The sequence below is a fragment of the Embiotoca jacksoni genome, unplaced genomic scaffold (genome assembly GCF_022577435.1).
Source record: "Embiotoca jacksoni isolate LCO1_2020_lvr unplaced genomic scaffold, fEmbJac1.0.p SCAF_36, whole genome shotgun sequence".
NCBI lineage: Eukaryota > Metazoa > Chordata > Actinopteri > Embiotocidae > Embiotoca > Embiotoca jacksoni.
Window position 1 is genome coordinate 2,296,885 of NW_027185388.1, and position 24,483 is coordinate 2,321,367.

General features: G+C 41.1%; 1 protein-coding gene across 1 annotated transcript in view; it reads right to left on the bottom strand.

The window, feature by feature from the left end:
* Window positions 1–24,483, bottom strand: part of chrna8 (cholinergic receptor, nicotinic, alpha 8) — a 38,124-nt gene that overhangs the window by 3,064 nt on the left and 10,577 nt on the right. The window contains 9 exon segments of the mRNA XM_069165949.1: window positions 1–99; window positions 596–705; window positions 2,159–2,245; window positions 2,857–3,051; window positions 5,836–6,003; window positions 6,892–6,971; window positions 13,711–13,820; window positions 17,549–17,593; window positions 24,130–24,269. Coding sequence (XP_069022050.1) covers window positions 1–99; window positions 596–705; window positions 2,159–2,245; window positions 2,857–3,051; window positions 5,836–6,003; window positions 6,892–6,971; window positions 13,711–13,820; window positions 17,549–17,593; window positions 24,130–24,269 — 1,034 coding nt within the window.

The following is a 24,483-nucleotide window of genomic DNA, read 5'->3' on the forward strand; positions in this document are numbered from 1 at the left end:
GTCGGGGGGGCCGCTCGAGCTCACGGACGTTTTGCTTTCCTCTCCGGGTTTCTTCATGCGGAGGAACCAAGCACACCAGTTGAGGAGGATGACTCGCACCTGGAGGAAGAGGCGAGGAAGACGGAGGTGTAGGAAGAATGAAAAAAACAAAACAAAATTTAATATCACAAAAATTGCAATCATTGTAAATATTTGAAAGCACTATTCTTTAATTAACTACATTTTGAAGCCAATTTCTTAATGGGAGCTTCACCAACCAATCAGTGATGAGAAACATATCCATTCTGCCGGCATAACTTTGAGTACTCACAGATATGACGATCTCAAACTGAATAAATAGAAACACTGAGCTACCTCCGTCTGCTTGTAATGAAGATAACCGCTGAAAATGGACTATGGACTCGTGTTTTTAACATTTTAGCACCGTGTCGTGTTCCAACCAAACCGGTCCAGCTCGTCGCCGCCAGGATTGTAAGTGCGTGGCTATCTGTCGTGTTACGGTACGGGTGCTCGGAGCAACTTGTGCTCATTGGAACAACGCACAACCTACCAGAGTAATACGTCTATTTAAAACAACAAAATATTGATGACCTACCCATTTGGGCATCTTCCCTCCGTGGGGGTCGTGGTGGTGGAACTGTAGAACCAGGACGGTCACCACCACTGACATGCCCACGATCATCATGGTGCTCGCAAAGTACTGAGCTGGAAGAGGAATGGAAACACTTCAGTATCACAGATCCCAGACAAGGACCGCACATACAGTCTGAAATGCACCGGTCAAATGAAAAGATCGTTTTATCTTCATAGAAGGGAAAAAAAAACTAGTATTTTCGAATGAGTGTCGTCAAGTGAGTCAGTTTGTTGGTTCGTCGGCGGGGAGTCATCACACCTCGGTGGGGGGGGGTTTTAACACCGAGCACGATATTCTCACTCTGCATCAGGAAGCAAACACCCACCAGCCCACCCGTACAGCCCTCCCGCGCCACCCACCCCACCTCATCCCTACAGCCCTCCCGCACCACCCACCTCATCCCTACAGCCCTCCCACGCCACCCACCCCACCTCATCCCTACAGCCCTCCCGCACCACCCACCTCATCCGTACAGCCCTCCCGCGCCACCCACCCCACCTCATCCGTACAGCCCCTCCCGCGCCACCCACCCCACCTCATCCGTACAGCCCTCCCGCACCACCCACCCCACCTCACCGCCCAGCGGTGTGACCACGAGGTGTAAATATCTCCTCTGACACCTCAGCTTATCGAGGTCAGCGGTCGCCAGGGTAACTCATTCTTTGCGACTGTCAGCTTTCCCGAAGTTATCTGTCTGTCTGCACAGTTAATTAGAAAAATAAATCTCCACACTGACACCCCCCCCCCCCCGTAGCAGTTTGCAGCTCATCCTGCATGAATCTCCCTGCAGCAGAGAATGTTTAGGTAGAAGGTGGAAGGTTTCCTGGAAAATAACATATTTTGCTTTTTGAAAAAGTGGCATCATCTTTCAAAACAATCATTGAAAGTGAAGCACTTCCTCGGATTCTGAATTGTCTTATGTCAAATTGGAAAGATGTCATTGAAGCATTCTGGGAAAAAAAAAATTGAAAAGTTGGGAAGCTTTATTAAATGTTGTAATAACAGAATGCAATAATTTGCAAATCACATTAAATTGGAAAATAGACCAAAGACAACATATCAGATGTTGAAACTGAGAAATGATATTGTTTCATTGTTTTCCTCAGGTCCCAAACGTTTACAGAGTGTTGTAAAAAGAAGAGGTGATGCAACACAGTGCAAAATATCATCCTGAAACAACTTAATAGAGACGTGTTGCTGCCATCACATTCAAAATGAGCAGATATTTTTCATGAAGCAGAAAAATGTCTCAGTTTCAACATCCGATATGTTGTGTTTGGTGTATTTGAAATTAAATATGGATTTATGGGATTTGCAAATCATTGCATTCTTGACTTTTAAACAGCAACCCAACTTTTTTGGAAACGGGGTTGTGCTTCTGGAACAGTGAAGTGTTTGGCAGGTTTCCCTCCATCATTTTGTCACCGACCTTAAATGTTTTGGGGTTTTTTCTTCCTTTTTAATCGCTTCTAAACGCATGTAATCCCCAAAATAAAGAATAATCGGAGCAGAGTAGTGTCTTACCAATCAGAGGAACAGAGTCTGAAGTGGCGGGCATGATTTCTGCCACCAGCAACATGAACACCGTCAGAGACAGCAGCACCGTGATGCCTGAAGAAAGACGAGCGCAAACAGAGAAGATCAACTCTTTCATCACGTGTCTTCGTTTCTCCTCAATTGTGACTCGAGTGAACTCAAAATAAATCCAGCTGGTCGCTTCAAAACAAAAACAAAACAAAACAAAACAAAAAAAAGCTGTGGGTTTATTTTGGAGTATTTATTCTCTTTTTTCCTCCCTCGAGGGGATTCTCATTCTTTTGTGTTCAGCGTCTCACTGAATGGCATTTTGAAACAAGCTGGCCTTTTCAGGTCCAGGTGATTATCTTTGCTGTGTCGCGTTAATTCATCTGCTAATGAAAAGAATGCAGCACAAATGCAAATTCGCAGCCGTAATGTCAGCATTAGCATAGAGCAATGACAAATAAATGGTTTAGCGATAGCGGGTCTGGTGGGCTGAGATCACAGAGGGGGGGGGGGGGGGGGCGTATATATATATATATATATATATATATATATATATATATATATATACATATATTTATATTTATGTCTACATGTAGGATTATTATCATGAATCACTATCCTTCTGTGTTAATGTGTGTGTGTGTGTGTGTGCGTGTGTGTGTGTGTGTGTGTGTGTGCGTGCGTGTGTGTGTGTGTACCCAGTGAGATCTTCTCTCCAGAGTCGGCCGGCAGCAGGAAGACCAGCAGGGCCAGACCAGAGATGAGGACGCAGGGGATGAGCAGGTTGAGTCCGTAGTACAGAGTCCTGCGGCGCATGGTGACGGTGAACGTCACATCGGGGTACGGCTCCTTGCAGCAGTCGTAGTACAGCTCGTTACGCTTCGCCGGCACACCTGGGGGACACATGAGGACGTGGGTGGGGGGGGGACGGACGGTTAGAAGTCCGAGATACTGAACTACAATATAAAAGTCCTGTTCTCAACTCTGCGTGACTTAAATCTCTTTTATAGACATCGTAAAATAAGCCATTAATGCACAGCTGGGACGGCTGATTTACCTTTTTATGTGCTGAAAAACTAAAGCGAATGTTCTTATGCGTGAATTTATTCTCTACATAAAGGATGTCATGATTTAATATTTCATATAATACAATAATGTGTTTGTTTCACCTTGTCTTTAACAATACATTTTAGCCGACATAAAACCACAATAAAGCACAGCTTATTGACGTGTTGAGCCTGAACAGAGAGTCGGAGCTCCCGAGGAAACGTTGTCATTTCTAATGTCATTTCAAAACATGGATCCACTTGTTTGAGAGAAATCTTTAAATCTTTAAATCTGTAGGCTGAGTTATGCATCTGTCATTGGACATGTGGATTAAAACCAGCATAAAGTTGAGGTATACTGCATACTATATATATATATATATATATATATATATAAATAGTTCAATAAACTACATATATACATATATATATGAGGTATACTAGTAACAGTGAGCCAGTAGTCGAATTTAGATTTGATGTCCAAATGATCAGATTTGGAGATTACCCACAATCCTTTACTTCTCCTTCCACTTTCCTCTCAGAGAACAACATGTGTGTGGCTTCATCTGCATTTAAAACACGTTTCTCATTTAAAAAAGTGCTCCTTGGATTTAAAATTATTCTGCATGTGTCCGTCTGTCCATGCTTTTGGTTTGAGTTTTAAATGTTGGACTGTTATCAGCAGCGTTGTCTGTACTGTAGAAGGAAAAGTCCAAATCTGTAAAGCCCATTAGTGACCGACCTTCACATTACACCAGTATATCTACAAAAACAGTCCTGGATATTATTCACCCCTCGTGTTAATCACCGGGGTTTTATCTCTCTTGTTGGCATATTAAATTTACACAACTAATCTGGCTCAATATCACCTTCGCCTAATCAGAGTCAAATAACAATAAAGATAGGTGTTCTTTTGTGTGTATTCGAGCAGTTGTGCGTCAAAATGATTCGACTTTGATGGATCTCATACGTGCAGTCATTTTAAAGTGGACTGCAGGTAGTGTTATCTGAACATCAACAATCTGTTTGTGTGTATGTGTGAGTCCTTTGAGGCTCACAGTCGCACACAATCAGTGGTGGTTAAAAATCAGCGTGAAGTGTCCTGATTACGGCTCAAACATGATTATACAGCTGTATCAGCCAAACGATATGATCTTAGTTATACCTAGTGTTTAAGCACGGGGATGATACAATCAGCACTGTGTGTGTGTGTGTGTGCGTGTGTGCGTGCGTGCGTGCGTGTGTGTGTGTGTTCATTCATCCATTTCTATAGAAATTGTATTTAAATCAATTGCAGAGATTCAATTTCATTTCATTTAAACTTTGTCACCAGGATGCTGAAGAGAAATGGCCTTTGTTAGCTATCTATTCATTTGATGGATTGCAGACCTGCAGATGCCTTCACCTCGTATTGTGTGTGTGTGTGTGTGTGTGTGTGTGTGTGTGTGTGTGTGTGTCCTGGCACGGCACGGGTATGTTCTGAGGCACCAGGACAGTGTGTGTTCTTGGCCAGCTTGCCGCCTGGCTGTGCCTGAATTAAGTGAACCATTCCTGGGCCAGCTGTCACCGCACACACACCCATGAACCCCCTCAACCGCTCCCCAACCCCCTCCCCCAGCCAGCTGGGTGCACTTTGAATGGAAGTAGGTTTAAGTCTGTTAATGTAAATTCTTCTGCTGGCACCTGATTATTCCCCAAACTCAGGTTACAGATAATATGAGTTCCATAATTTCCACATGGTGAGAGAAGATGGTAAAAAAAAATGGGGAATTAGAATATTGGAAAGAGAGAAAGTGTGTATTTTATCACCTTTATTATATTATATTGAACTTTCTCTCTTTTCCTTTGTTTCTTAGGAAGAGATTAGATGTCTCAGACTTTATTGATTACACTTATTTAAACTTGCATGGTTTAATTAGCTTTTGATTATATTCATACAAAATGTCCGACTCTTCTTCCTGATGGTTGTCAAAACCCTATCAGGTATCAATTTGGACAGTTTACTGAAAGTGCTTTTCCAACTTACAGAGCAACTGGATATATTTTGGAGCTTTGACAGTCCACCTGTCAGGTCCAATATTTAAACTCACAACCACCTGCCTGGTACAGGAATGCTGTCAAAGGCAGGGTTTGTTGAAGGGTCGGATACTGCTGCGCTGAGCAATATTCTCCAGGCTGTCTACAGCACTCTTTCAATTGGAGCTGATAGACAGTGAGAACGGCATCTTACAAGTAGGTCGACACAGCTGAAACACCTGCTGCCAGAGATGCATCACACTGACTAGTTGACAAACTGCCTGGAGGAAAACATGAGGGGGTGGAGCTGAGGTTGAGACCCCATCTGTCAGTCTTTTAAACTCACTTTGATGAATCTACACATCATCCATCAAACCATATCTTAATCCACCTTTTGTCACCATGCAGAAAACTTTTCGTATGTAGTTTGCTGTATGACAAAGACCTTTAAAAAGAAGTTCAAAGCTTAGCGGTATTTAAAACTTCTTATTAAAAGCAATGTGAATGAAAACCAGCCAGAGACAGCAGGAGGACCAAGTCTCTGATTTCCTTTTATGTTTATGCTGGTTTTATCTTCTTGAATGTTTCTTACTGCGCTCCTGTTTTTCTTCTTACCTACAAGGTCCCACTCCCCGTTGGGTATGTAGGTGGAGATGTCGACATCCATCATCTGGAGGTCCAGCAGCCAACCGTTGTGGGTCCAGGAGCCAAATTTCAAGTCACACTTCTGCACGTCGAATGGGAACCACCGGACGTCGATATAGCAGGTACTCTTCAAGATACCTGGAGAAGGGTTGTCAAAAGTTACATTTTAAAACTCAACCTTACTTTATTTCGTTATGGGATTAGAATAATGACTGACAAAGTAATTATTTAAAAAAATATCTTTAAAATGCCCTTTTTACAAAAACATACATTCACTGAGCAGTTTATTAGGAACACCTGTAAACCCACTCATTTATGCAATTAACTGACCAGACTGGTTCAAGCTGACAGAAAAGCTACAGTAACACAGATAACGTTGGGATGCAACAAAGAACTGAGGCACCGCCCGGTATTAGTGTGGTGTTCCTAATAAAGCGCTCCCTGTCAGTATGTTGACATGTGAGGTCGAAAGTCTCGTCAAGTCACGTCAATCTGCAACCTTTAAACCAAAGTGCCCCTGATGCATCACATCAGATTATTGTAACTCAGCACTCACCTCGCTACCTCACTGCTGGACTGTTGCAAGCACAGCAGTCACCATGCTTTTCATTTGAGGATGAAATAATCAGCTTTCACTACAAAAAATTAAATATCTATCGATCTCTAGTTTGTATAGGTTATTGTGTAATTGTTTCAATAGTGTTTGGTGACGTAACGTAACGCAGGATAAGCAAAAGCACGGAGAAAAGATGGCTGTTGGAAAGAGCAACGTTTTCCTCAGACGTAGGCTATTATCTAAGTTATGAAGACAAAATCTACATGACTAAAATTAAAATATATTAACTTAACCGCATAAGAAAAATGAACTTCCAGGACCTCTGCAATTAGAAATATGACACGGTAAATACAACTTTACTTAAACGCAGCAAATGTGTATAGGTACAGCAGTAAAAGGGATATATAGGATATATATATATATATATAGGTATATAGGAGATAGGACAGAGCATATATTTAATGTCTCACCTGGTGGGATGTACTGGCAGGACCCCGAGGCGTTGACCAGAATGTTTGTATGGAACGTAGCATCAAACCTCTCATCAGCACTACGCGGAGATAAAAGTGGAGGGATATGACATCAGAAATAGAAATGAAAGGTTTGAAGAATAAGCCAAAGGAAAAGAAAAACAGAAAGACGGTGAGAAAGACAGAAAGGGAAGGAAAGAAGCGGAAGCCATGAAGTTGAATCGGAGTAATCTGGAAAAAGGGAAAAGATAACAACAAAGATGAACCTGGAGAATAAACAGCAAGTGAGCGTGAAGGTGACACAGCAGGAGGCGGATTAATGTACATCCAGACAGACGGTGTTTGATCTCACTGATCATCTCAAACAAACATGGTTGTCTGCCGTCAGGACGTCCTTCAAACAGACAGGGTTTATGGAACAAAAGTCAAACGACACATTTCACAATCATCTCCGGACTAAATCAACATTGAGAGACAAATTGACAGAGAACAAAATCATCATCTCTAGAACATGACGACATTTCAAAGTCTGTTTCAGAAAATAAAAACAAATGATGTGCATTATGTGTCTGAGGCCAGTCTTACACTGTAATTGCAAATGTTGAGGACTCTATTGTGTTTGATATAAAGCGTCTGTCTGCATTCAGTTCAGTGAAAAGAAGCGTGTCAGAAATGTCAAAATTTCATTCATCGAAAACAAAAAGGGGAAAAATACTTTGTTACGTATTGTTTGTTCACTAAAATGTGCCCAGAGAGTTCATCCCTCCATCAGGGCTTCACAGTCCTTCAGATTTCTTCTCTCATAATAGAAAATGTTTTGAATTTTCAATTAGAATCTGCAATCAAATACAAGGTTACAAACGTTGACCATATCGACCAAGGATGTCTAAGATGTTTGGAGAAAGAATTCTGTTCAGAAATCTTTTAGCTTTGTCGAAGAATAAACTGTTAAAACTTTCAACTGAGTTCATGGTCACTCAGTAGTGGAAAATATATCATCCTGTTGCTGTCGCTCTGCCTGAAACTTAATATGTGGATCTGTCATCTAAATAGCTAATGCTAGATGGGATCGGCGGGAAGGATTCCCTGCTGTCATTGGTTAAGGTTAAGGTTAAGGTTAAGGTTTAGGTTAAGGTCAGGGTTAAGATTAGGAACCATTTGCCTAAGGTAACATAACATAACCTCCTCAGCAGAAGTATTTAAGCAGTAAAAGACTTACTGTTATTTGTATTTATTCATAACAGGCCCAATACATTTTAATACCTTTGCTATGCTGAGATCCCCATGAGATATTGGTACACTGTAGACTGAACGCACCTCATTTTAAAAGATAATTTAATGCTCATCCGAAGCCAAACAAGCTTGACTCGCACCATCATTTGTTTCCGCCCATTAGTGTGTTTCTACCACTTACAGAAGGCTCCTATATGAGATTGGAAGCATGAGGAGACTGTGAGCTGCACACATTAACTCTTCCTGAAGCCTTTTTGTCCGACGGGTAGAACATCAATTTTAGTAAAGTGTGCTGGGACTTTGCCCGGGAGGCGTACAACAGGACAAGCTTTACCCGATGCAGATTTCCAGCCGCCCCATCAATCATTCAAATCTAATCACTCTTTTCACTTTACAGAGGGTGAAAAAACAAAGAGGCTGCGAGAATACTTTTGGAACGGCCGTAATCACTCTCCTCCATTGTATACAGTAAATGCTACGTAATAGCATTTAGCTAGATAAGGATGAGATAAGGTCATGATAAAGGCTTTGAATCCCAATGGAAAAGTTTGGCCATAATGGGATTCTTTTACCGTTTAACTTTCTTTTTTTTTTTTCTGAGATGTGAGCTGTTGAATGAAAAACACATTTGCAATAATTGTTGCCCAAAGTATAAACTGAAACAGTAAAGATAAAGACCAAGAGAAAATGGGAGATGTAAGTGAGATCATTTGCGAAACCCATTTGAAAACTGTTCTTCCAAATGGATAAATTACTGAATTCTACAAAAGCATTTCTCACAGCGCAGCACAAAACATACAGACCTGTTTTTCTATTCAGCGACTCAATGAAACAGCATAATCCACACTGACATGTCACTCCTGTGAAAACATTGCTCCAGAATGCGTTAACACATTATCACCTAGATATGCTCCTGGTTGAGGAAAGTAAAGAAAGCAGTTTTGCAATGAGATGGTTCACATTATTTATAAAAGAAACACAATAAAGGTGGAGAACACGGTCCTTTTGTATCAAAACGTTAGATGCTGAAATATTCAAAATCATGCCACAGACAGAAAAACATGGCTTCTGTATTATTCATCTGAAAAGCAGAGAGCTGTCTACCTTTCAGACCCTCCACCAGTTGGTGTTTTCATTCAACATTCTCAGCTTTGGACTAAAGAAACAAACTGTCCTACATTTTGTACATCGAAATACAAATTCTATGCAAATGAAATAACGTCAAAGTCAATCATTGATCTTTGTCCAGAGGTGCTGAAAACAAACTGCTTCATGATCAAAAAGTGTGCCTGTTAGGAAGTCCCCCGGCAGGATCCCCCTCTGAAGCCGAGTTAGAAACTCCAGGAAGATCAAATCCCTTGAACGGCAGTTTGCTGAAGAGGCATAAACAACAGTCAGAGCCTTCATCTCCATGAATCCATTCACAGAGAGTCGACCCATTTGTTCTGTCAGAGGAAACCCCAACAGAACAGCATTCAGTTGGAGGCTTATCACCTTCGTACCAGTTTACTTCCTGCTCTAAACCTGCAGCTGACATTCCCTGTTACCAGTTTTCGTAGTCACAAGTCGGTCCTCCGGGGTTCCTACCATCACCTGCAACATGACCGGCAGGGCCGAGACCTCTACACCGAGCTGCGTGGGCGGTGGGCTCACATGGTACCAAGCGAGCTGCAAAGAGGGGACCCGAAGCAATGTTGCTTAATCCAGAGGTTGTCGGTTAGGCTCGAAACAACCAAGTTCATATGAAGTGTCAACCACATCGAGCATTTACAGCGTTTCTGGAAGAGCACAATCCAAATAGCGTAAAAGGGTAAAACACAGTGAGTCATGCAAATAGGAAGGAGACACATTTGGTCTCTTCTCAAGGGCTTTCATTGTGTTGCACTTGATTCTACATGCAGAATAAATTGTTGCTTTAGGTACACGTGAGATGAAATAAGATCCAAGAAGTGCAGTTTGACTCAGAGGTCCGTAAATTTGAAGGTTTATCAAACAGCAAAACTCGGCACTGCAGTTTATAACGCTGACACAAGGTTTTACAACACTGAAGCCTTATCATGGTGCCAATTGTATATCTTTTGTCATGAGCGGTACAAAGTAAAAGGTTCACCGCATCATCTTAGACATAATAGACGACCCTGATATATATATGTATATATTCTTAAGATCTCTGCATTGTGAACCCCAACGCGATTGTTTGACTGGCATATTCAAATGAAGGGAAAGCCAATGTCCTTTTTCCCAAAAGGCTGAAGTCGGTCTGTACACCATCAGATCGGGTTACGAGATGGTCAAACTGCTTCAGAAGTCGCCTCCTCTCACGCCTCTCCAGCGCTGGGTGTGTATTTCTGTTTGTACCGAGGTCTCGCTCTTGCATTGACCTATTTTACCAACGGAGATCAGTACAGATTCATCTCATCTCGTAATTTGCATCTCTCTTCTCGCTTCGTATAAACAGTGATTCTTTACTCCGAATGCGTAAAGAGTGTCGGTTCCAATCTGGCTCTGTGTCACAACTGTATTTTCATTATCGTCTGTGATCTGTGATCCCCACCGTAAGCTGCTTAATGTTCTGTATCATTCCTGCTGGATCGCCAAACGTCTCGCTTCTCTCCGCCTTTCTCCCTCCTTCTCGTGCACACACACACACACACACACACACACACACACACACACACACACACACACACACACACACACACCCGGAGCCAAGCTGGAAATCTGTGACGATCTCTCCCTCATAAAAGAATCCTCCTTTACCTCGAAGGAGCTGAAACACCAACGCCATCAATTAAACTCATCTCTGACTGGTCGCCTGTTGTCTTTTCTCCCATTACAAGCTTGAGTTCTGTGTATATGTATATCTGAGGAAGAAGGTTGAGTGCTTCTGACGAGGCATGAGAGGCTTCGATGCATTTAAAACATCTTACTCCCCCGTTAAATACTTCGCTGGGTACATGACAGTTTAACAACGGTCAACAATCAAACAATCTCTCCCCCCTCGGCTCTCCGCTCTCTGTTTTAGTCCCACAAACTGGAGCAGTAGACAAATACCACCTCAGTATTTCCTGAAGTTGTACCCCTTTGCATATTACTATGATATATGTTCAGTAAGGGAAGAACTGTCTCTCATCACTTGATAAACTGTACTGAACACCAGCCATCGCAAAACCCTGATAACAGACTTTACAGCATCTGACTTTTTTTTTTTTTTTTCCTTACTGCATTTTATCTAATGTATGGATCAATCTTGTCGCTGCAGGCCCGGAAATAAAAAACAGAATCTTCCAGAGCCAAAAGAAGTTTGAGACAAACACCAGATTTATCTGTAAGGTAAACATATTTTTTTTTACTTCTATGTTTTCCTCTCTTATTGTTCTTTGTAATATAAACCTTCTGTAGGTTTTAAGTCAAATTCTCATATGTGCCACATCGAGGCACACTGGAGTATTACTGTTGTGATTTTATGTCACAGCTTTTCTTGCAAAAAGGTAAATGTTCTGGGTGCTGTCTATAAATGTGTCAAAGTGTTGGAGGAGAAAATTTGTGCAACAGAAAAGGTCCAAAAGCAATTTGGAAAGTCCTCAATCCTGTCTTGGGAGGTCCTTCAATTGTTTCTCAAAACCAAACAAAGCAGGTCCAGACCACATTGTGGAAATCAAGCTCAGAAACACCTTAGCAACCTCATTTCTTTTGTATCGCTGTAAATCTGGCCGAGCAGGAGAACGGGCACGAGAGCCTCGTCTCCATCCAAACAGGTTGAATAAGGAGACCGGTTCTGTTCCACTGGTCGCCGAATCAAAGAAACCAGGGAGCTGCTTCAGAGACAGATTATTTCTCTTTCATCCAATTCTCGTACAAAGGTATAAAAAGAACTGAGTCCAGCCAGATGGATGTTCGCTCAAGATTTCAATGAGCGTGAAGCTGCTATACAATTATATGACAATACCTCAAAGGGGGAACTCAAAGAAAAGAGTAAGATTTTGCATATAAATAAATACATTTATGAGAGATTACATTCTGTTTATTCTCCTCGAGCTGAAGGATAATGGTAGTGTTTTATGAGAGGCTATCTGTTGACACTTCCAGCCACTTGGCACCGTGTTTTCAGTACTCAGACTCCACATTACTAGCAACAGATGCAAAGCCCCGCTGGGAGTTCCACGGTTTACGTCCTCCCCGAGGGAATCGGCTCAATCATCTCATTAAACCGAGCTGGAAACCAGACCTGAAATTTGCTGTGGGGAATATTTCCATCCACTGTGTTATTGGGTAAACGAACCTCCGTCAATCTAGAGTATCCGTTCATGTATAGCAGAAAACAAATTGGTGGAAATAGAAGAAGAAAAGAGCAGAGGGGAAGTGAACTGAAGTCAACTGCGCTGATCGGTCTGCTGGCCACGAGCTACTCATGTAATTACCAGCAAAAATGAGCTTTCTTTATGTTGGCTGTCTTAACTTTATCTTTGCTTAAAGTCAATAAACTTTATTAAATCATCATTCTAATCCACAAGAGTGAATCTACACGATGTGGATGATTTTAAATGCAGAATGGTGAAACAATACATCACGCTGTCAGTTCAAAGTAGTGGAATTGTGTAAATGTGGAGAGCAGATTACATTACCAGTAAATTTACCAGGGAATGCCTGAGAACCTCATTTTAATGTGATAGTATAAAATATCGTATATAACTTTCTGTTCAATAACTTTTTTTGCTATCTTGTTCAATTTTTGAATGAATATTTGGCTAAAACTTAAATTGCTGGTTAACATAAATTGCTGGATTGTTATTTTGTAGCCAATCAGTGCTTAAAGTCTGTACAGGAGAACCAATGTCGCCCCAACACCGACCATGTCACATCAGATCTCTGTTCCTGAGGTTCGGCAGAGAAAGAAACTGAAAAGGTTGTAAAATGTTGCTAGAAGAAAAATCAATAATTTTAGTTAAAAAAAAAAATTTAAAAAAATATATATATATATATTTTTTTTTTTTCCTTTTATAATCAGATTTTCTCTGCTATTTAGGAAAAACTGCCAATAGCTTCTTGATTAAATAAATGATACAAATAATACAAACCATATTGATAGTTTACAATCAGCTACAGCATAAAAATGTACCTTTACACAGTCAGAGGACATTAACAGTAACACAGGCAGGAAAAGAAGACTTAAAAAAGCATTAAGAAATAAGTTAAAAATGTAATGAAAGAAAACCTACATTAACAGTTTTATTTTTATTTGGTATACGTGGTGGACTCAGATCGTATTCATTGTCTTTTGTTGATGTGGTCCAGGATGGCGCTTTATGTTGTCAGGAAGTGATCTTGGCATCCTGAGAGTCTGAATATGACAGTTTAGTTTGACTCGATGCTCAGCTCATGACGATGTGACCGATTTCCACCGTCTCACAATAAGTCTGCAGCCCGTGAATGTGGCCAGTCATATATATACTATTTTCTTTACTCACATCACAGTCAAAAAGCATGTGTACCACTGCTCCAACTTGATATGAAGCTCTCTGATTTTGTCATTCAGCATGAGGACCAAGAGAAAATAGAAAACAGAAATAGATGTGAGTAACCCACCTGTTGTAGAGGAGGATGTCTGGCATCCATATCATGTTGGAGGGGAAGCGGAGGTTCTGAACCCCGGGGTAGCTCTCTGGGTTCCATGAGAGGTAAATATCTGTCCAATACTGGAACAAAAGAGAGAAACTAATCAAAACAAACAGGGGAAAAGATAGGATAAGGTGACGACATAAAAAAAAGAAGCCAAATTTAGGGCTGTGTACCGCAGTCTGTTTTTTTTAGTTTTGCAAACCAACTTGGTGTTGCTCATCAGCCTTCACAGCTCTGACAGCTGTTTCACAGCTTTAATGGTGTTTTGGTACGATGACACGCATGCTGCATCATCTGTGTGTCACGACGTCTTTCCTTAAAATATATATTCTGGCACAGAGCAATGTCGTATGACTGAACGCTGCAAGGCTCAAAACGTTGTTCCTCTCACTCGCGCTCATACAGACGTTGGCACTGAGGCTTCGTCCCTAAGGGTGGTCGGCAGCGAAACCTCGCCAAGTCATCGGCGGTTGGCACCGACCTCTGCGCACCCATCGGAGCCTGCCGGCGAAGGGCTAACTGAGCCCTGAGTGAGCGTGTTGTGTGTGTCGCCTCTGTGCCTCTTTTCATCGCTTACAATGCGTAGCGAGAGGACGCGTGATCCGTGACGCTATGAATATCAGTGTGTGTCTTGGCGTGTGAGTGTGACGTCCTTTTGTGTGTACGTATAGAAGTTACGCAAAGATGGCGGCATTCAGATGTCGAGGCCACGGGGAACATCCCCTATGGAGCAACCACAGTTGCTCATGTGCCCACAGTACAGTGGGCTCATCTGCTCCCGCCTCTATGTACATGTGTGTGTGTGTGTGTGTGTGTATGTGCATGCATGTTTTGTGTGTACTTGTTTTTGCCCCTGGGACTGTTTTGCGTATGTGAACATGTTTTCATGCTATCTATCGGTGCAAATGTTCCTCAGTCCGTATGACTGATTTTTACAACCCCAACAAATTCATATTCTCATATTGAATTCCATCCGTCTTAAGAGGGCACGCTGACATATTTCTCCACTCATGCAGCTAATGACTTAATCACCACACTTGTCGTCTTTGGGCCTTGGCTGTGCGGTGCTTCTTTTCATGTTGGTTGGCTGGCAAAGAACAACTAACAGCCAACTGAACTCACAGCTCAGTAACTTTGTGGACACCAGGCCGCGTGAGGTAACCGCTGTCTAAGAATAGGTGCGCAGTTACATAACAGAAATTTAAGAAAGCATCTCTATTGTGAGACAACTACGTTTTTTATCAAATGAGTGTGACACCGTAAATTGGTTTGAGGATGATTTGCTTTGACTTGTTGGATCACACATCCAAGATTAGTGACAGCTAAAATAGTTGAAATTTGCACATAGCCACTCCCGAACAAATACAGGATACTACAAAAAGAAAAAACATATTATTTGTGCATAAATTATTAGAAAAAAAATTATATAGTTCTGACAATTTGCATGTACATAAAATTAAAAAAATAGAGCATTAGTCATCACTGTAATTTATGAGATGCCAAATTTTGGATTTGTTTTCTGTTTCTGAGATTTCTGCTTTCAATTTCCCATCAAATATTATTCAGATTTCACTGGGTAACCCACAGACCTTGCCCTAAAAAAAAAATGTTGTTTCCATAGCAACTAGTCCTGTGGCATAAAGTAGTTTTGGTAAATAATTAGCAGTAAATTTTCAAAATTAACAGCTACAATTTCTGGCAAGACACATTACTGTTGATTATTTTACGTTGTATTTTTTCTGGTGCAGTAAATACCCCCAGACAAAATGTATTTCACCGATATAGTTTACAGGTGGGGGCAGAAATCTACGACTGAAATGCTAAATTGTACTTCAACACCCATTTAGAAAAAAATGACCCCTAAACGGAGACTCTTCCATCAGCTGTAAAAGCTGGCTGCAGAGGTGACGCTCAGTTATCCAAAAACCTAAACTCATTACAATTCTCACAGTTAAAAAAAATAAAAAAATAAAATGGCATCCATTCGGATGTGGGACATTCATTGTCTGATAAATCTGTAATCCTGAAGTCCTCCCTGATGCAGTGGAGGTGAACCTGCCTCTTCTCTGACTGCCTGTGAGCTGGTTCAAGTACGTGTGAGGTCTCCTTCCAAAACTGCTGCGTCTGCAAAGGCCCCTCAAGCCGTTGCACCAAAGTGGATGCCAGTATTAAAGAGGTGGCATCCTGAATAATTGATTCATTCATAACTTGTGAGACATTCAGCAGCCAAGGAGACCTGACTGCTGCGACAGCCTTAAAAGGCTCTTCTGACTGAGGCTGCTGTGATAATGAGGCTCTTGTACTTACCTGGTCTAATGTAGCATTTTCCTCAAGCTACTGAGCCTTGTGATTAATATTTATTTCCATACACTTATTTCCAACGTCCCTTTGTGAAATAAAAATGCAGTAGCTTTGCTGGTAGCGTCGATGGTGTTGCTACGTGTTCATGGATTAGCAGAGTGAATGGTGACATCAGCGGGTTTTTTTCCTGTCCCCATTAGTGGATATGAAGGAAGTTTATGAGGCGTGGTGAAAAAGTTTTGAGATTGCGGCACTCAGATTGTTGGAAACCCTAACTTTTGTGATTATATTTTACGTCACTTGATCAACATCAGCATCTGTGTTTCGTGTATTTTTGCGAACCACTGGATTGGGAACATTTTTTTTTGCGTTTTCTAGCAACGGCAGTGGGACGGTGATGTTCTGATGCACGAACGACCTTGAACAGTGGTGCGACAGTAATTGGGTTAGGTTTAGTGGGTTGAAAATACAGGACCTCTCCCCATCCCCCGCTACTCACCCGATTTCATCCTGTTCCCCAAAATGAAGTTCAAGCTGAAAAGTCACTATTTTGACACTGTGGGTATCGAATGCAGCGCGAATCCCAGACGGTTGTTGACGCGCTTCAAGAACTGGACTTTTGGCTTTAGCCTCAGACTTTTAGCACAATGTTGGGGATGTAGCCAGTAAGTGCTCATTGAAGACCTCTTTTTCAGAGTTTCGTGTTTTAATACCAGTTGGCTGTAATAATTAAAGTGGCAGCCACCTTATGAAACTAAAGTTAGCTTAGTGGTCAGCTGGACAAAAAAAACCTGGCAGCAACAGTTACCATTTTTGCCAGCGAAATAAACGGTTGCCGGGTAAAATGAGACGCGCTCCTTTTGTCTATCTCTCTTGGAAATCAAAAAAGAGTGCAAACATTGTAAACCCCACGTGAGCCGAGCCAGAACAGAAAGCTTGACAGGTTTGGCAACATTAACTTTGGAGTAAAGCAGATGGAAAACATGAAGGCTTAAAGGACTCAAAGAAAATAACCTGTGTGTGTTTCAAACTCGAGTCTTGAAATAATACCTTTGAAAACATATTTTTATCCCCATCCCACGCGGTAAATAGGCTTATTATATCATGCTATTGTTAAATATTAATTAATAAATGTGCTTTTTGACCCAACCTAATGACACTGCCTCTTGCAGTAACTCAACAAACATTGAAGGTATTTGACAATGTGCCTGACATTAACTTCAGACTTGTATTTTATATTGTCACACAAGACCCTGAAGATTCAAGTTGTTTTTGCTTCATTTTATTCTTTTGTATGTTCACAGAAACTGTTATCGGTTATCGCTGGCAGTTTTAAATCATACCTGGCTCTATGCCTTCAAAAGCAGTCAGATGTGTGCACTTAAAAAAAAAAAACTAGAATAGCAAAAGCCCCCACAGGGCCCAAAGCAGTGCCTTCCAAAAATATCCTAAATGACAATGATCATGCAGTGATCACAGAAAAGCACTCGGAGAGGAGACGTACCATCTGCAGCCAGGCGTTAGTGATCAACACTTGGTTCTTTTCATCCTGGAGGAGACAGAAAGAAAAAACAGCAGCAAGTGAATAGCAGATAGTGAATGACAATTCTGCAGGGTTGGAATTTTGTATTTATTTTTTTAAAAGGAAATTTAGTACGCCTGGTAAACATGAGGTGAGATTTTGAAACAGATCGGCTATGAAGACAAACTGCAGCCCTGATGAGTCGCAGCTGGTGCGCTCACTGAATGACAATGACGCACTCCGGCTTTTTCCCCTGGTTTCCGATATTCTTGTAACGTCATGCAGCAGAAGTCATTTAGCTGTTTCAGACCGTGCTGAAGCCAACAGATGAGAAAATGAAAAATAAATACGACAAACAGCAACAGCACAGGCGCTGTAAAGAAAGGACGGGGCTCAGATGGGTTTTCTAGCATCTTTTATCAACCTCACGGAGACTGAAACATGCCGAGGCTCTCAAAGGGTCAGCTCATGGTTAGATGGTCGGATGGAGATCTAACAAAAGCGGGAGAGGGTGGAGGTAAAGAGATGGAAGGTATAAAGAGATGAGAGGGAGCGCCATCAAGATTGACAGAGAGAGAAGCAGAACAGACAGGCTGAGACGGGCTGAGAAAGGAAAAAAAAAAAAAAGATCGAGGTCAGAAGTAGAAGCAGAAAAAAGATGAGCAAAATAACAAAATGATCTTCTTCAGTCTGTCTTGTAGAATCCAACATGACAGCGACAAGTTGCGCTCCTTGTGTTACACAGTGGAACGTCGGGTGGCCGTCGTTTTATCGCTCGCTTACATTTGAAAAAAAATGTGCAAACAGCTCACAGCAGCATCTCATCCGGTCTGTGTGTTGTCTTCGTGACTTGTACTTTTCTACTTTCACAGACTCCTTGTTGAAGTTTTATCGCGTTATCTTCTACCCAGAACACAGCGACTCCAATCCTTTGAAAAGTTGATATCATGAAATCAATTTACTCACTTCATTTCTCTCCATTTCTCAGAGCTAATCTGCTGCGGTTTTCTTTCTTATCACACTGGTTCATACTCGTCTTTGTTTCATCCTGTTTTTTTTTGTTTTTTTCAGAGTATTTTATGCTGTGAAACAGTCACAGAGGAGTTTGCTTCGATGTGACTTTAAAAGTCAGGTTCAGTTGTTTCCAAGTCTGTCTTAAGAGAGTGGTCGGGTGCTCATATGTTTACTACCTTCATACTGGTTGTTAACATAGACTGTGTATATGTATATGTATATGTATATATATATGTATATGTATATGTATATGTATATATACTGTATATAAGTGGACAGCAAAAGCTTGATATTTGGAAGAGTTAAAGGTGCCTGGTGTCATTTTCTTGTTAGTTACATTTACATTCATTCCTTATGAAATAACTGACTTTAAAGCTGATTTTAAACAAAATGTTAAATTATGTATTGTTTACCCCATATGTTTACTAGCAGGCTTCTTTGCTGCCTCGACAGGCACATTGCCTCACTTCTTTCCGAATTACCCAGCAGCTGTCAGGCGGCGGAATAACATGAAGCTAGCTGTAGGGGGTGAAATGCATTGACTTCTCTCTTGTGTGCATGAATACTAAAATAAATGGGGACCCACATTGCTCAATAGTACTACTCGTGGTAAAAAAAAAACACACAAGGTACCTTTAACTTTGACTGAGCCTGTCCATTTGAAGGTTTGAACAAAAGCTTCAGATGAAATGAAACCTGAGAAATCCAGATTGATATCAAATCATAATCAATCACACTGATTCCACCTACAAAGAATCAGTCTTTAATTTCTTTTAAAGGAAACATTTTAACAGATAGGGATGCAGCGGAAACTATGACCATGAATAGACAATCGCCTCAGGGTCAAAGTCACCACACAATCTGGTAACACGACAAAACATGAAATAGACACGCCGGTCCACCACAGGGAAACGTGAAATATTCACACTTTGGCCTGCGTCACATGACATTTACTAACATGTCAGTTTCACACTTTCAAAACGAGTGACTTTCAGACTAAAATGTGTATTTCAGGCTTTGCCGTGATACTGGGTTGCACATATGATATCAGGTGCCTATTTTCAGTAAAAATACCATTGAAAAGAAACATGATTTTACGCTTTATGAATAGTAAATAGAGTTCAATTTCCATTCGGAGTCATGAGGATGCATGATCAACGTCCTAAGTTGGTTTCACTCTGTCATCAATGACAGGCAGAACAACACACAGCTTTTATTTCCCTTCGTAGTGAGCAATCGATTCTCACACAGTCGTCTCCTCTCCGCCTCCTCACCTCCCCCCTAACTTCCCCCCCGCACCCCAATCTTATCTCCACCTGTCCTCTCTGATCTGCACCTCTTTTAAACACACTCCCTTCTCCACTGCTGAAATAGAACAGCCTCCTATTGTGCACTTTATAAAGCAACATTTCTCTGTCTCTTCAGACTGCGATACAGTGCTCAATTGTGGAGATTGTGGGTTCGGTTCAAGGTTGCTGTGTTTTTCTTCTATTTTGTTCCTGACCTCTCTTTTGTGGTGTTTTGTGAGCTGTCACTCAGCTGCAACCGGCACTATCAGCCCTGTCACACCCGCTATAAACACTCTAATCTCCACATAAATCTGCTGTGATTGGTTTCAGACCGGCTGACAAGGAATTGATGGACACTTGCATTCTGTGAAAGCTCCTCAACTGTATTTTATTACGAGTCATCTAACATTATATGGACAAGGACAAAAATAGATTTTTCATGCCTATAAATATGAATTGATGCTTCGCCGTAAATAACAATGTATATTGTTCCAGAAAATGCTTTTCATCTGTGGAATTCATTCAGTTTCATCACCAGCAGGGAACAAATGAAGCTTTCTCTTTTCTTTTTTTTTTATTTCAATCCTGATCAGAAATGAGAGTTTCAAAGATATTAAATCAACAAACAGTGAAGAAAATACATCCTGATATCATAATTTATATCTCCTAATCCTCTTTTGTCCTTCTTGCACTTTAAATTCCATCACGGGGAAGCATGAACGAGATGTCCTCTTCAAATAGTTCAACATATATGGTCGGATCTGTGCTGCACTGCATCAGATTGCGTGTAGACAGCGTGGCCTGGTTCAACAAAAGCATGATGAGAAACATCTTTCTGCACACGATTTCTGTTCCAGGAATAAACAAATCAAACGTCAACGGTAATGTTTCCAACAATGAGAATCATCAGGAAGAAACATTACGAATTGTTCAGTAACACTATGATCAAGACACTAATAGAAATCTGTGTCACCATTAATGTAGCACATGTGACCTTGAATTCAGATTCTTTACATAAAACAAACTTTCTTAAAGAAAAAAAAAATCCATTACAAATTATAGTCCTACATTTAAAATGAAAATTTAGTACAAAATTGTAAATATTTTTGGCAAAAGGTAGTAAAGTTTTAACAGTTAAAATACTTACAATGTAGATTATGCCTGTAAGTGTTATACGATCATATATTATTGAATTATTATCATAAAGGCATTAAAATAAGATCTATAGGTTCTGAGACTGCTAATGTTGTGCGCGAACCTCATAATTTGTCACAAACTTTGATGTGCGCTCTCTGCTCAAGATTCAGGTAAAACATTGTGACTCACAAAATTGTGTGTAGTTCAGGCGCTGATTTTAATTAAGTTAAAAAAAAAACTAAAAAAAAAACTTGGAGTTCCCTACTTACTAAGTTCATGTAAGTCCACATGACGGTGCTGCACATTGTTCACGCACAACAGGAGCAGCCTCAGAACTTCTTGATCCACCTTCGTAAGTTAAAAGCTGTCAGATAAATGTGTAATATTTCTCTCCTAACTGAAGTGGATTAGAGGTATGAAGGACCACGAAAGGGAAATGTTTTAGTAATGTCTGAGTCCCTTAATATAAGCAATGAGGACAGTACTTGAGTTCATTTACTTTTACATCCCTGCACTGAAGCTTGTTGGCTTCTCTGTGAGGTAGCTCTCCATATCGGGTGGTGACCAGTGCTGTACTTGTCTGTCAGTCTGTCATTATTCACGGTGGTGAGCCCCGTCTGTGGGCATTAACCTGCCCCAGTTTCACGGTGAGAAAGTTACCCAGGAACAGATGGACAAATCAAAGGCCACATTACACGCACACATGCTGTACACACAAAAGCACAGCCAGGTTTACATTATTTACAACTGCCCAGTGAGTATTAATTCATCTGGTTTCGTCCATTTTATCCGTTATGTACCGAGCCAGTGAACAGCGTCGTTAACAGTGACACATACTGTATATGGAAATCACATTCTCCAATGTACAGGCAACAAAAGTGTATTTGGCTCTTGGTTTTTGAAGTTTTATGACTGCAAGTACAGTGATAATCATGTAACTTTTAGAAGAAATAACATTAAAATGCATCCGAAAACAAACAAAAGCTTTTAATAGTCACATTGCATCATGTTTTAAAAGCGCCATATGTTCTCTCTTGAGACCGCATCGCCCCTCAACTATCTTTCTCCGGTCTGTCGTTCGGTGAGCTCCAAGAATACATTCAAATGTTGTTTAAAATGTGCTGCAGGAGACGTGACATTAATAATAGAAGGAGAAACATATTACAGTCCATCGTACAGCACTTGCCACCATGTCGTTGTCATGAGGAGACGTGCACGTCTTGTGACAGCGCCGGCTCTGGGATGTGACGGCGTGTCGGCTCGGGTTTTTTGGTTGAGTGCTCGGGCTGCGTGGCCGGGCTAACAGGCAGGAGGTTGAGTGTGTTGTTGTTTTTTTTGTGCGAGGGAAGGTGCAGACGAGACGAGGAACGGGAGGAAACACACGACGAAGCGCAGGGTAAAAACACCGAAGGAACAAACCGTAAGACACAAATCCGCCCAAACAACAGAAATGTGGATTTAAGAGGTTTACAGAGTGACAGAAGACGGGAGGATCGTGGCCTGTTGAGCCTGTTGTTGAGCTAAACGAGGTGGTTGTGTGTATTTGTGGGTCGAAAATGTTGGAAACGCAGACAACTGATGCTGAGAATGAAACTTTTCTCTTAAGATCCCGTTTCAAATGGTAAAGATACAAATTTAAAGGAAGAATCACAAGAGTTTGGATTTGGAGAAGGTACAGAAAGTATTTGAAGGAATACTTTGACATTTTGACAAATACACTTAATTGAAAAACCTTCGACGGAGCCATGAACCAACCCGATACGTGAGCTGGACTGGGTCCATGTTCTGTTTCATCTCATTGATTCAGATAGGCTCTCCATTTACTGCGATACAATACGAATGGAAGTGTGTAAAGCATCACTTTCATTTATAATTGTTGAAGCAAGAGATGGAAATAGGAATATCAGTTTTGATTTATAGATGCAAATTTACCTTTAAAGCTTATAAACAAATTACTTTGGTTTTTCTAACTTTTCATTTGCTCTTATTATTCATATGTATCTGCTCTTTCCTATGATGCTGCTTGTAAACTGATCAAATTATCATTTTTAAAAAGCAGATGAAGAAGCAGTCGTGCATCTAACTGCTGCTTATGTTTGTGTTCTCTCTCGGTTAGGGTTTGTTTGGGTTGACCACATTTTCATCCTGCCTGGGGTTGCGTACAGTTTGCCAAGAGTTCATCTCGGAGTCTGTCCAAATATTTGGACCTGTGAGGAAAACTCGTTCTCATTCCCAGGGCCTCAAATACTCAGGTTTAGTCAACGCTGTTACCGTCAATTTTATTTTTAGGAACTTTGAACAATGTAACTCGTAACTTTTGTAACAAACGTAACGTTACCTATGGAAAATGACTTCTTTTAACCCGAACGATGATCGTTTTTTAACCATAACCTCGTGGTTTTTGGTGCCCAGCCGGCTTTGACGCCGTGCGGTGAGAACGGGTTGATGAGGACTTCAGCTAAGCAAACCGTCTCCTGCCTGTGGCTTTAATGGAAATATTTGAAAGTGGCACCAATCTTCCTACTTAACTCCAAGCTGGAAAACAAATAAGTGTGTTTCTCAAAGCGTCAAACTATTGCTTTAGAAGAGTCACGTGAATATCGTTGTGATCAGGGGAAGGAACGTGAGCAGCTGAGGTAGAAAGGGACATAAAGTGAGATGGCATATTTCAACACCGAGAGTGAATTTGTCTTCCTGGATGCAGGAAAGTGTGGAGGGTCTGTAATGATATTTCTATGTAAAATATATTGGGGAGAAACAAAGAAGTTTCTCTTTCAAAGACGAATATTCTCAGTTGAATAAGTGCTGCCGCTGGTGGAATAACAGTTGTTAGTTCAGAGGAAGATGAAGTGCACCAGCCACAGTATATGTTCATTAGCATGTACCACAGTCACGTTGGATAAATCAGATGGGAAACCTCCGACATAAACAAAACAGAAACTTCAGTATGCAAAAACTTTCACAAACAGCACTCGACTTGGCTTTTTTTTTTTGTTGTTGTTTTTTTTTTTGTTTTAACTCACTCTTGGTGTTGCTTTCCAAAACAAATTCCACACCCATCGGTGCGTCTTCCTTATGTCTTCAAGCATACTGTGTAGTTCAGAAAAACACTCTCCCACTCACCACGTCAATAATCTGTAGCAGCGTGAAGCCGAGTTCCACCACGATGGGCGCCGAGTCGTTTTGGACCGGTCTCTCCAGTCGGTTGTAGTTCACCATCAGCTCGCGGTAGAGCTTCCGCTGGTTCGCACCGCCGTGACAACCTGGAAGGAATAGATGGACAGATTCAATATAAAGGAGGGAAGACAACAAAAAGGACAGATAATAAGATGGTAAAGAATGGAAGTGGTTTGTTGTGTAATGCTGCGTTCAGGCAGCTGGGAAGTGGGAAAGTTCCCAGTTGACAGCGTTCACACGACAACACGGAAAGAAATCAGCAGTCTGAATGCAGAAAAGACCAAACAACCTCGTCATCAC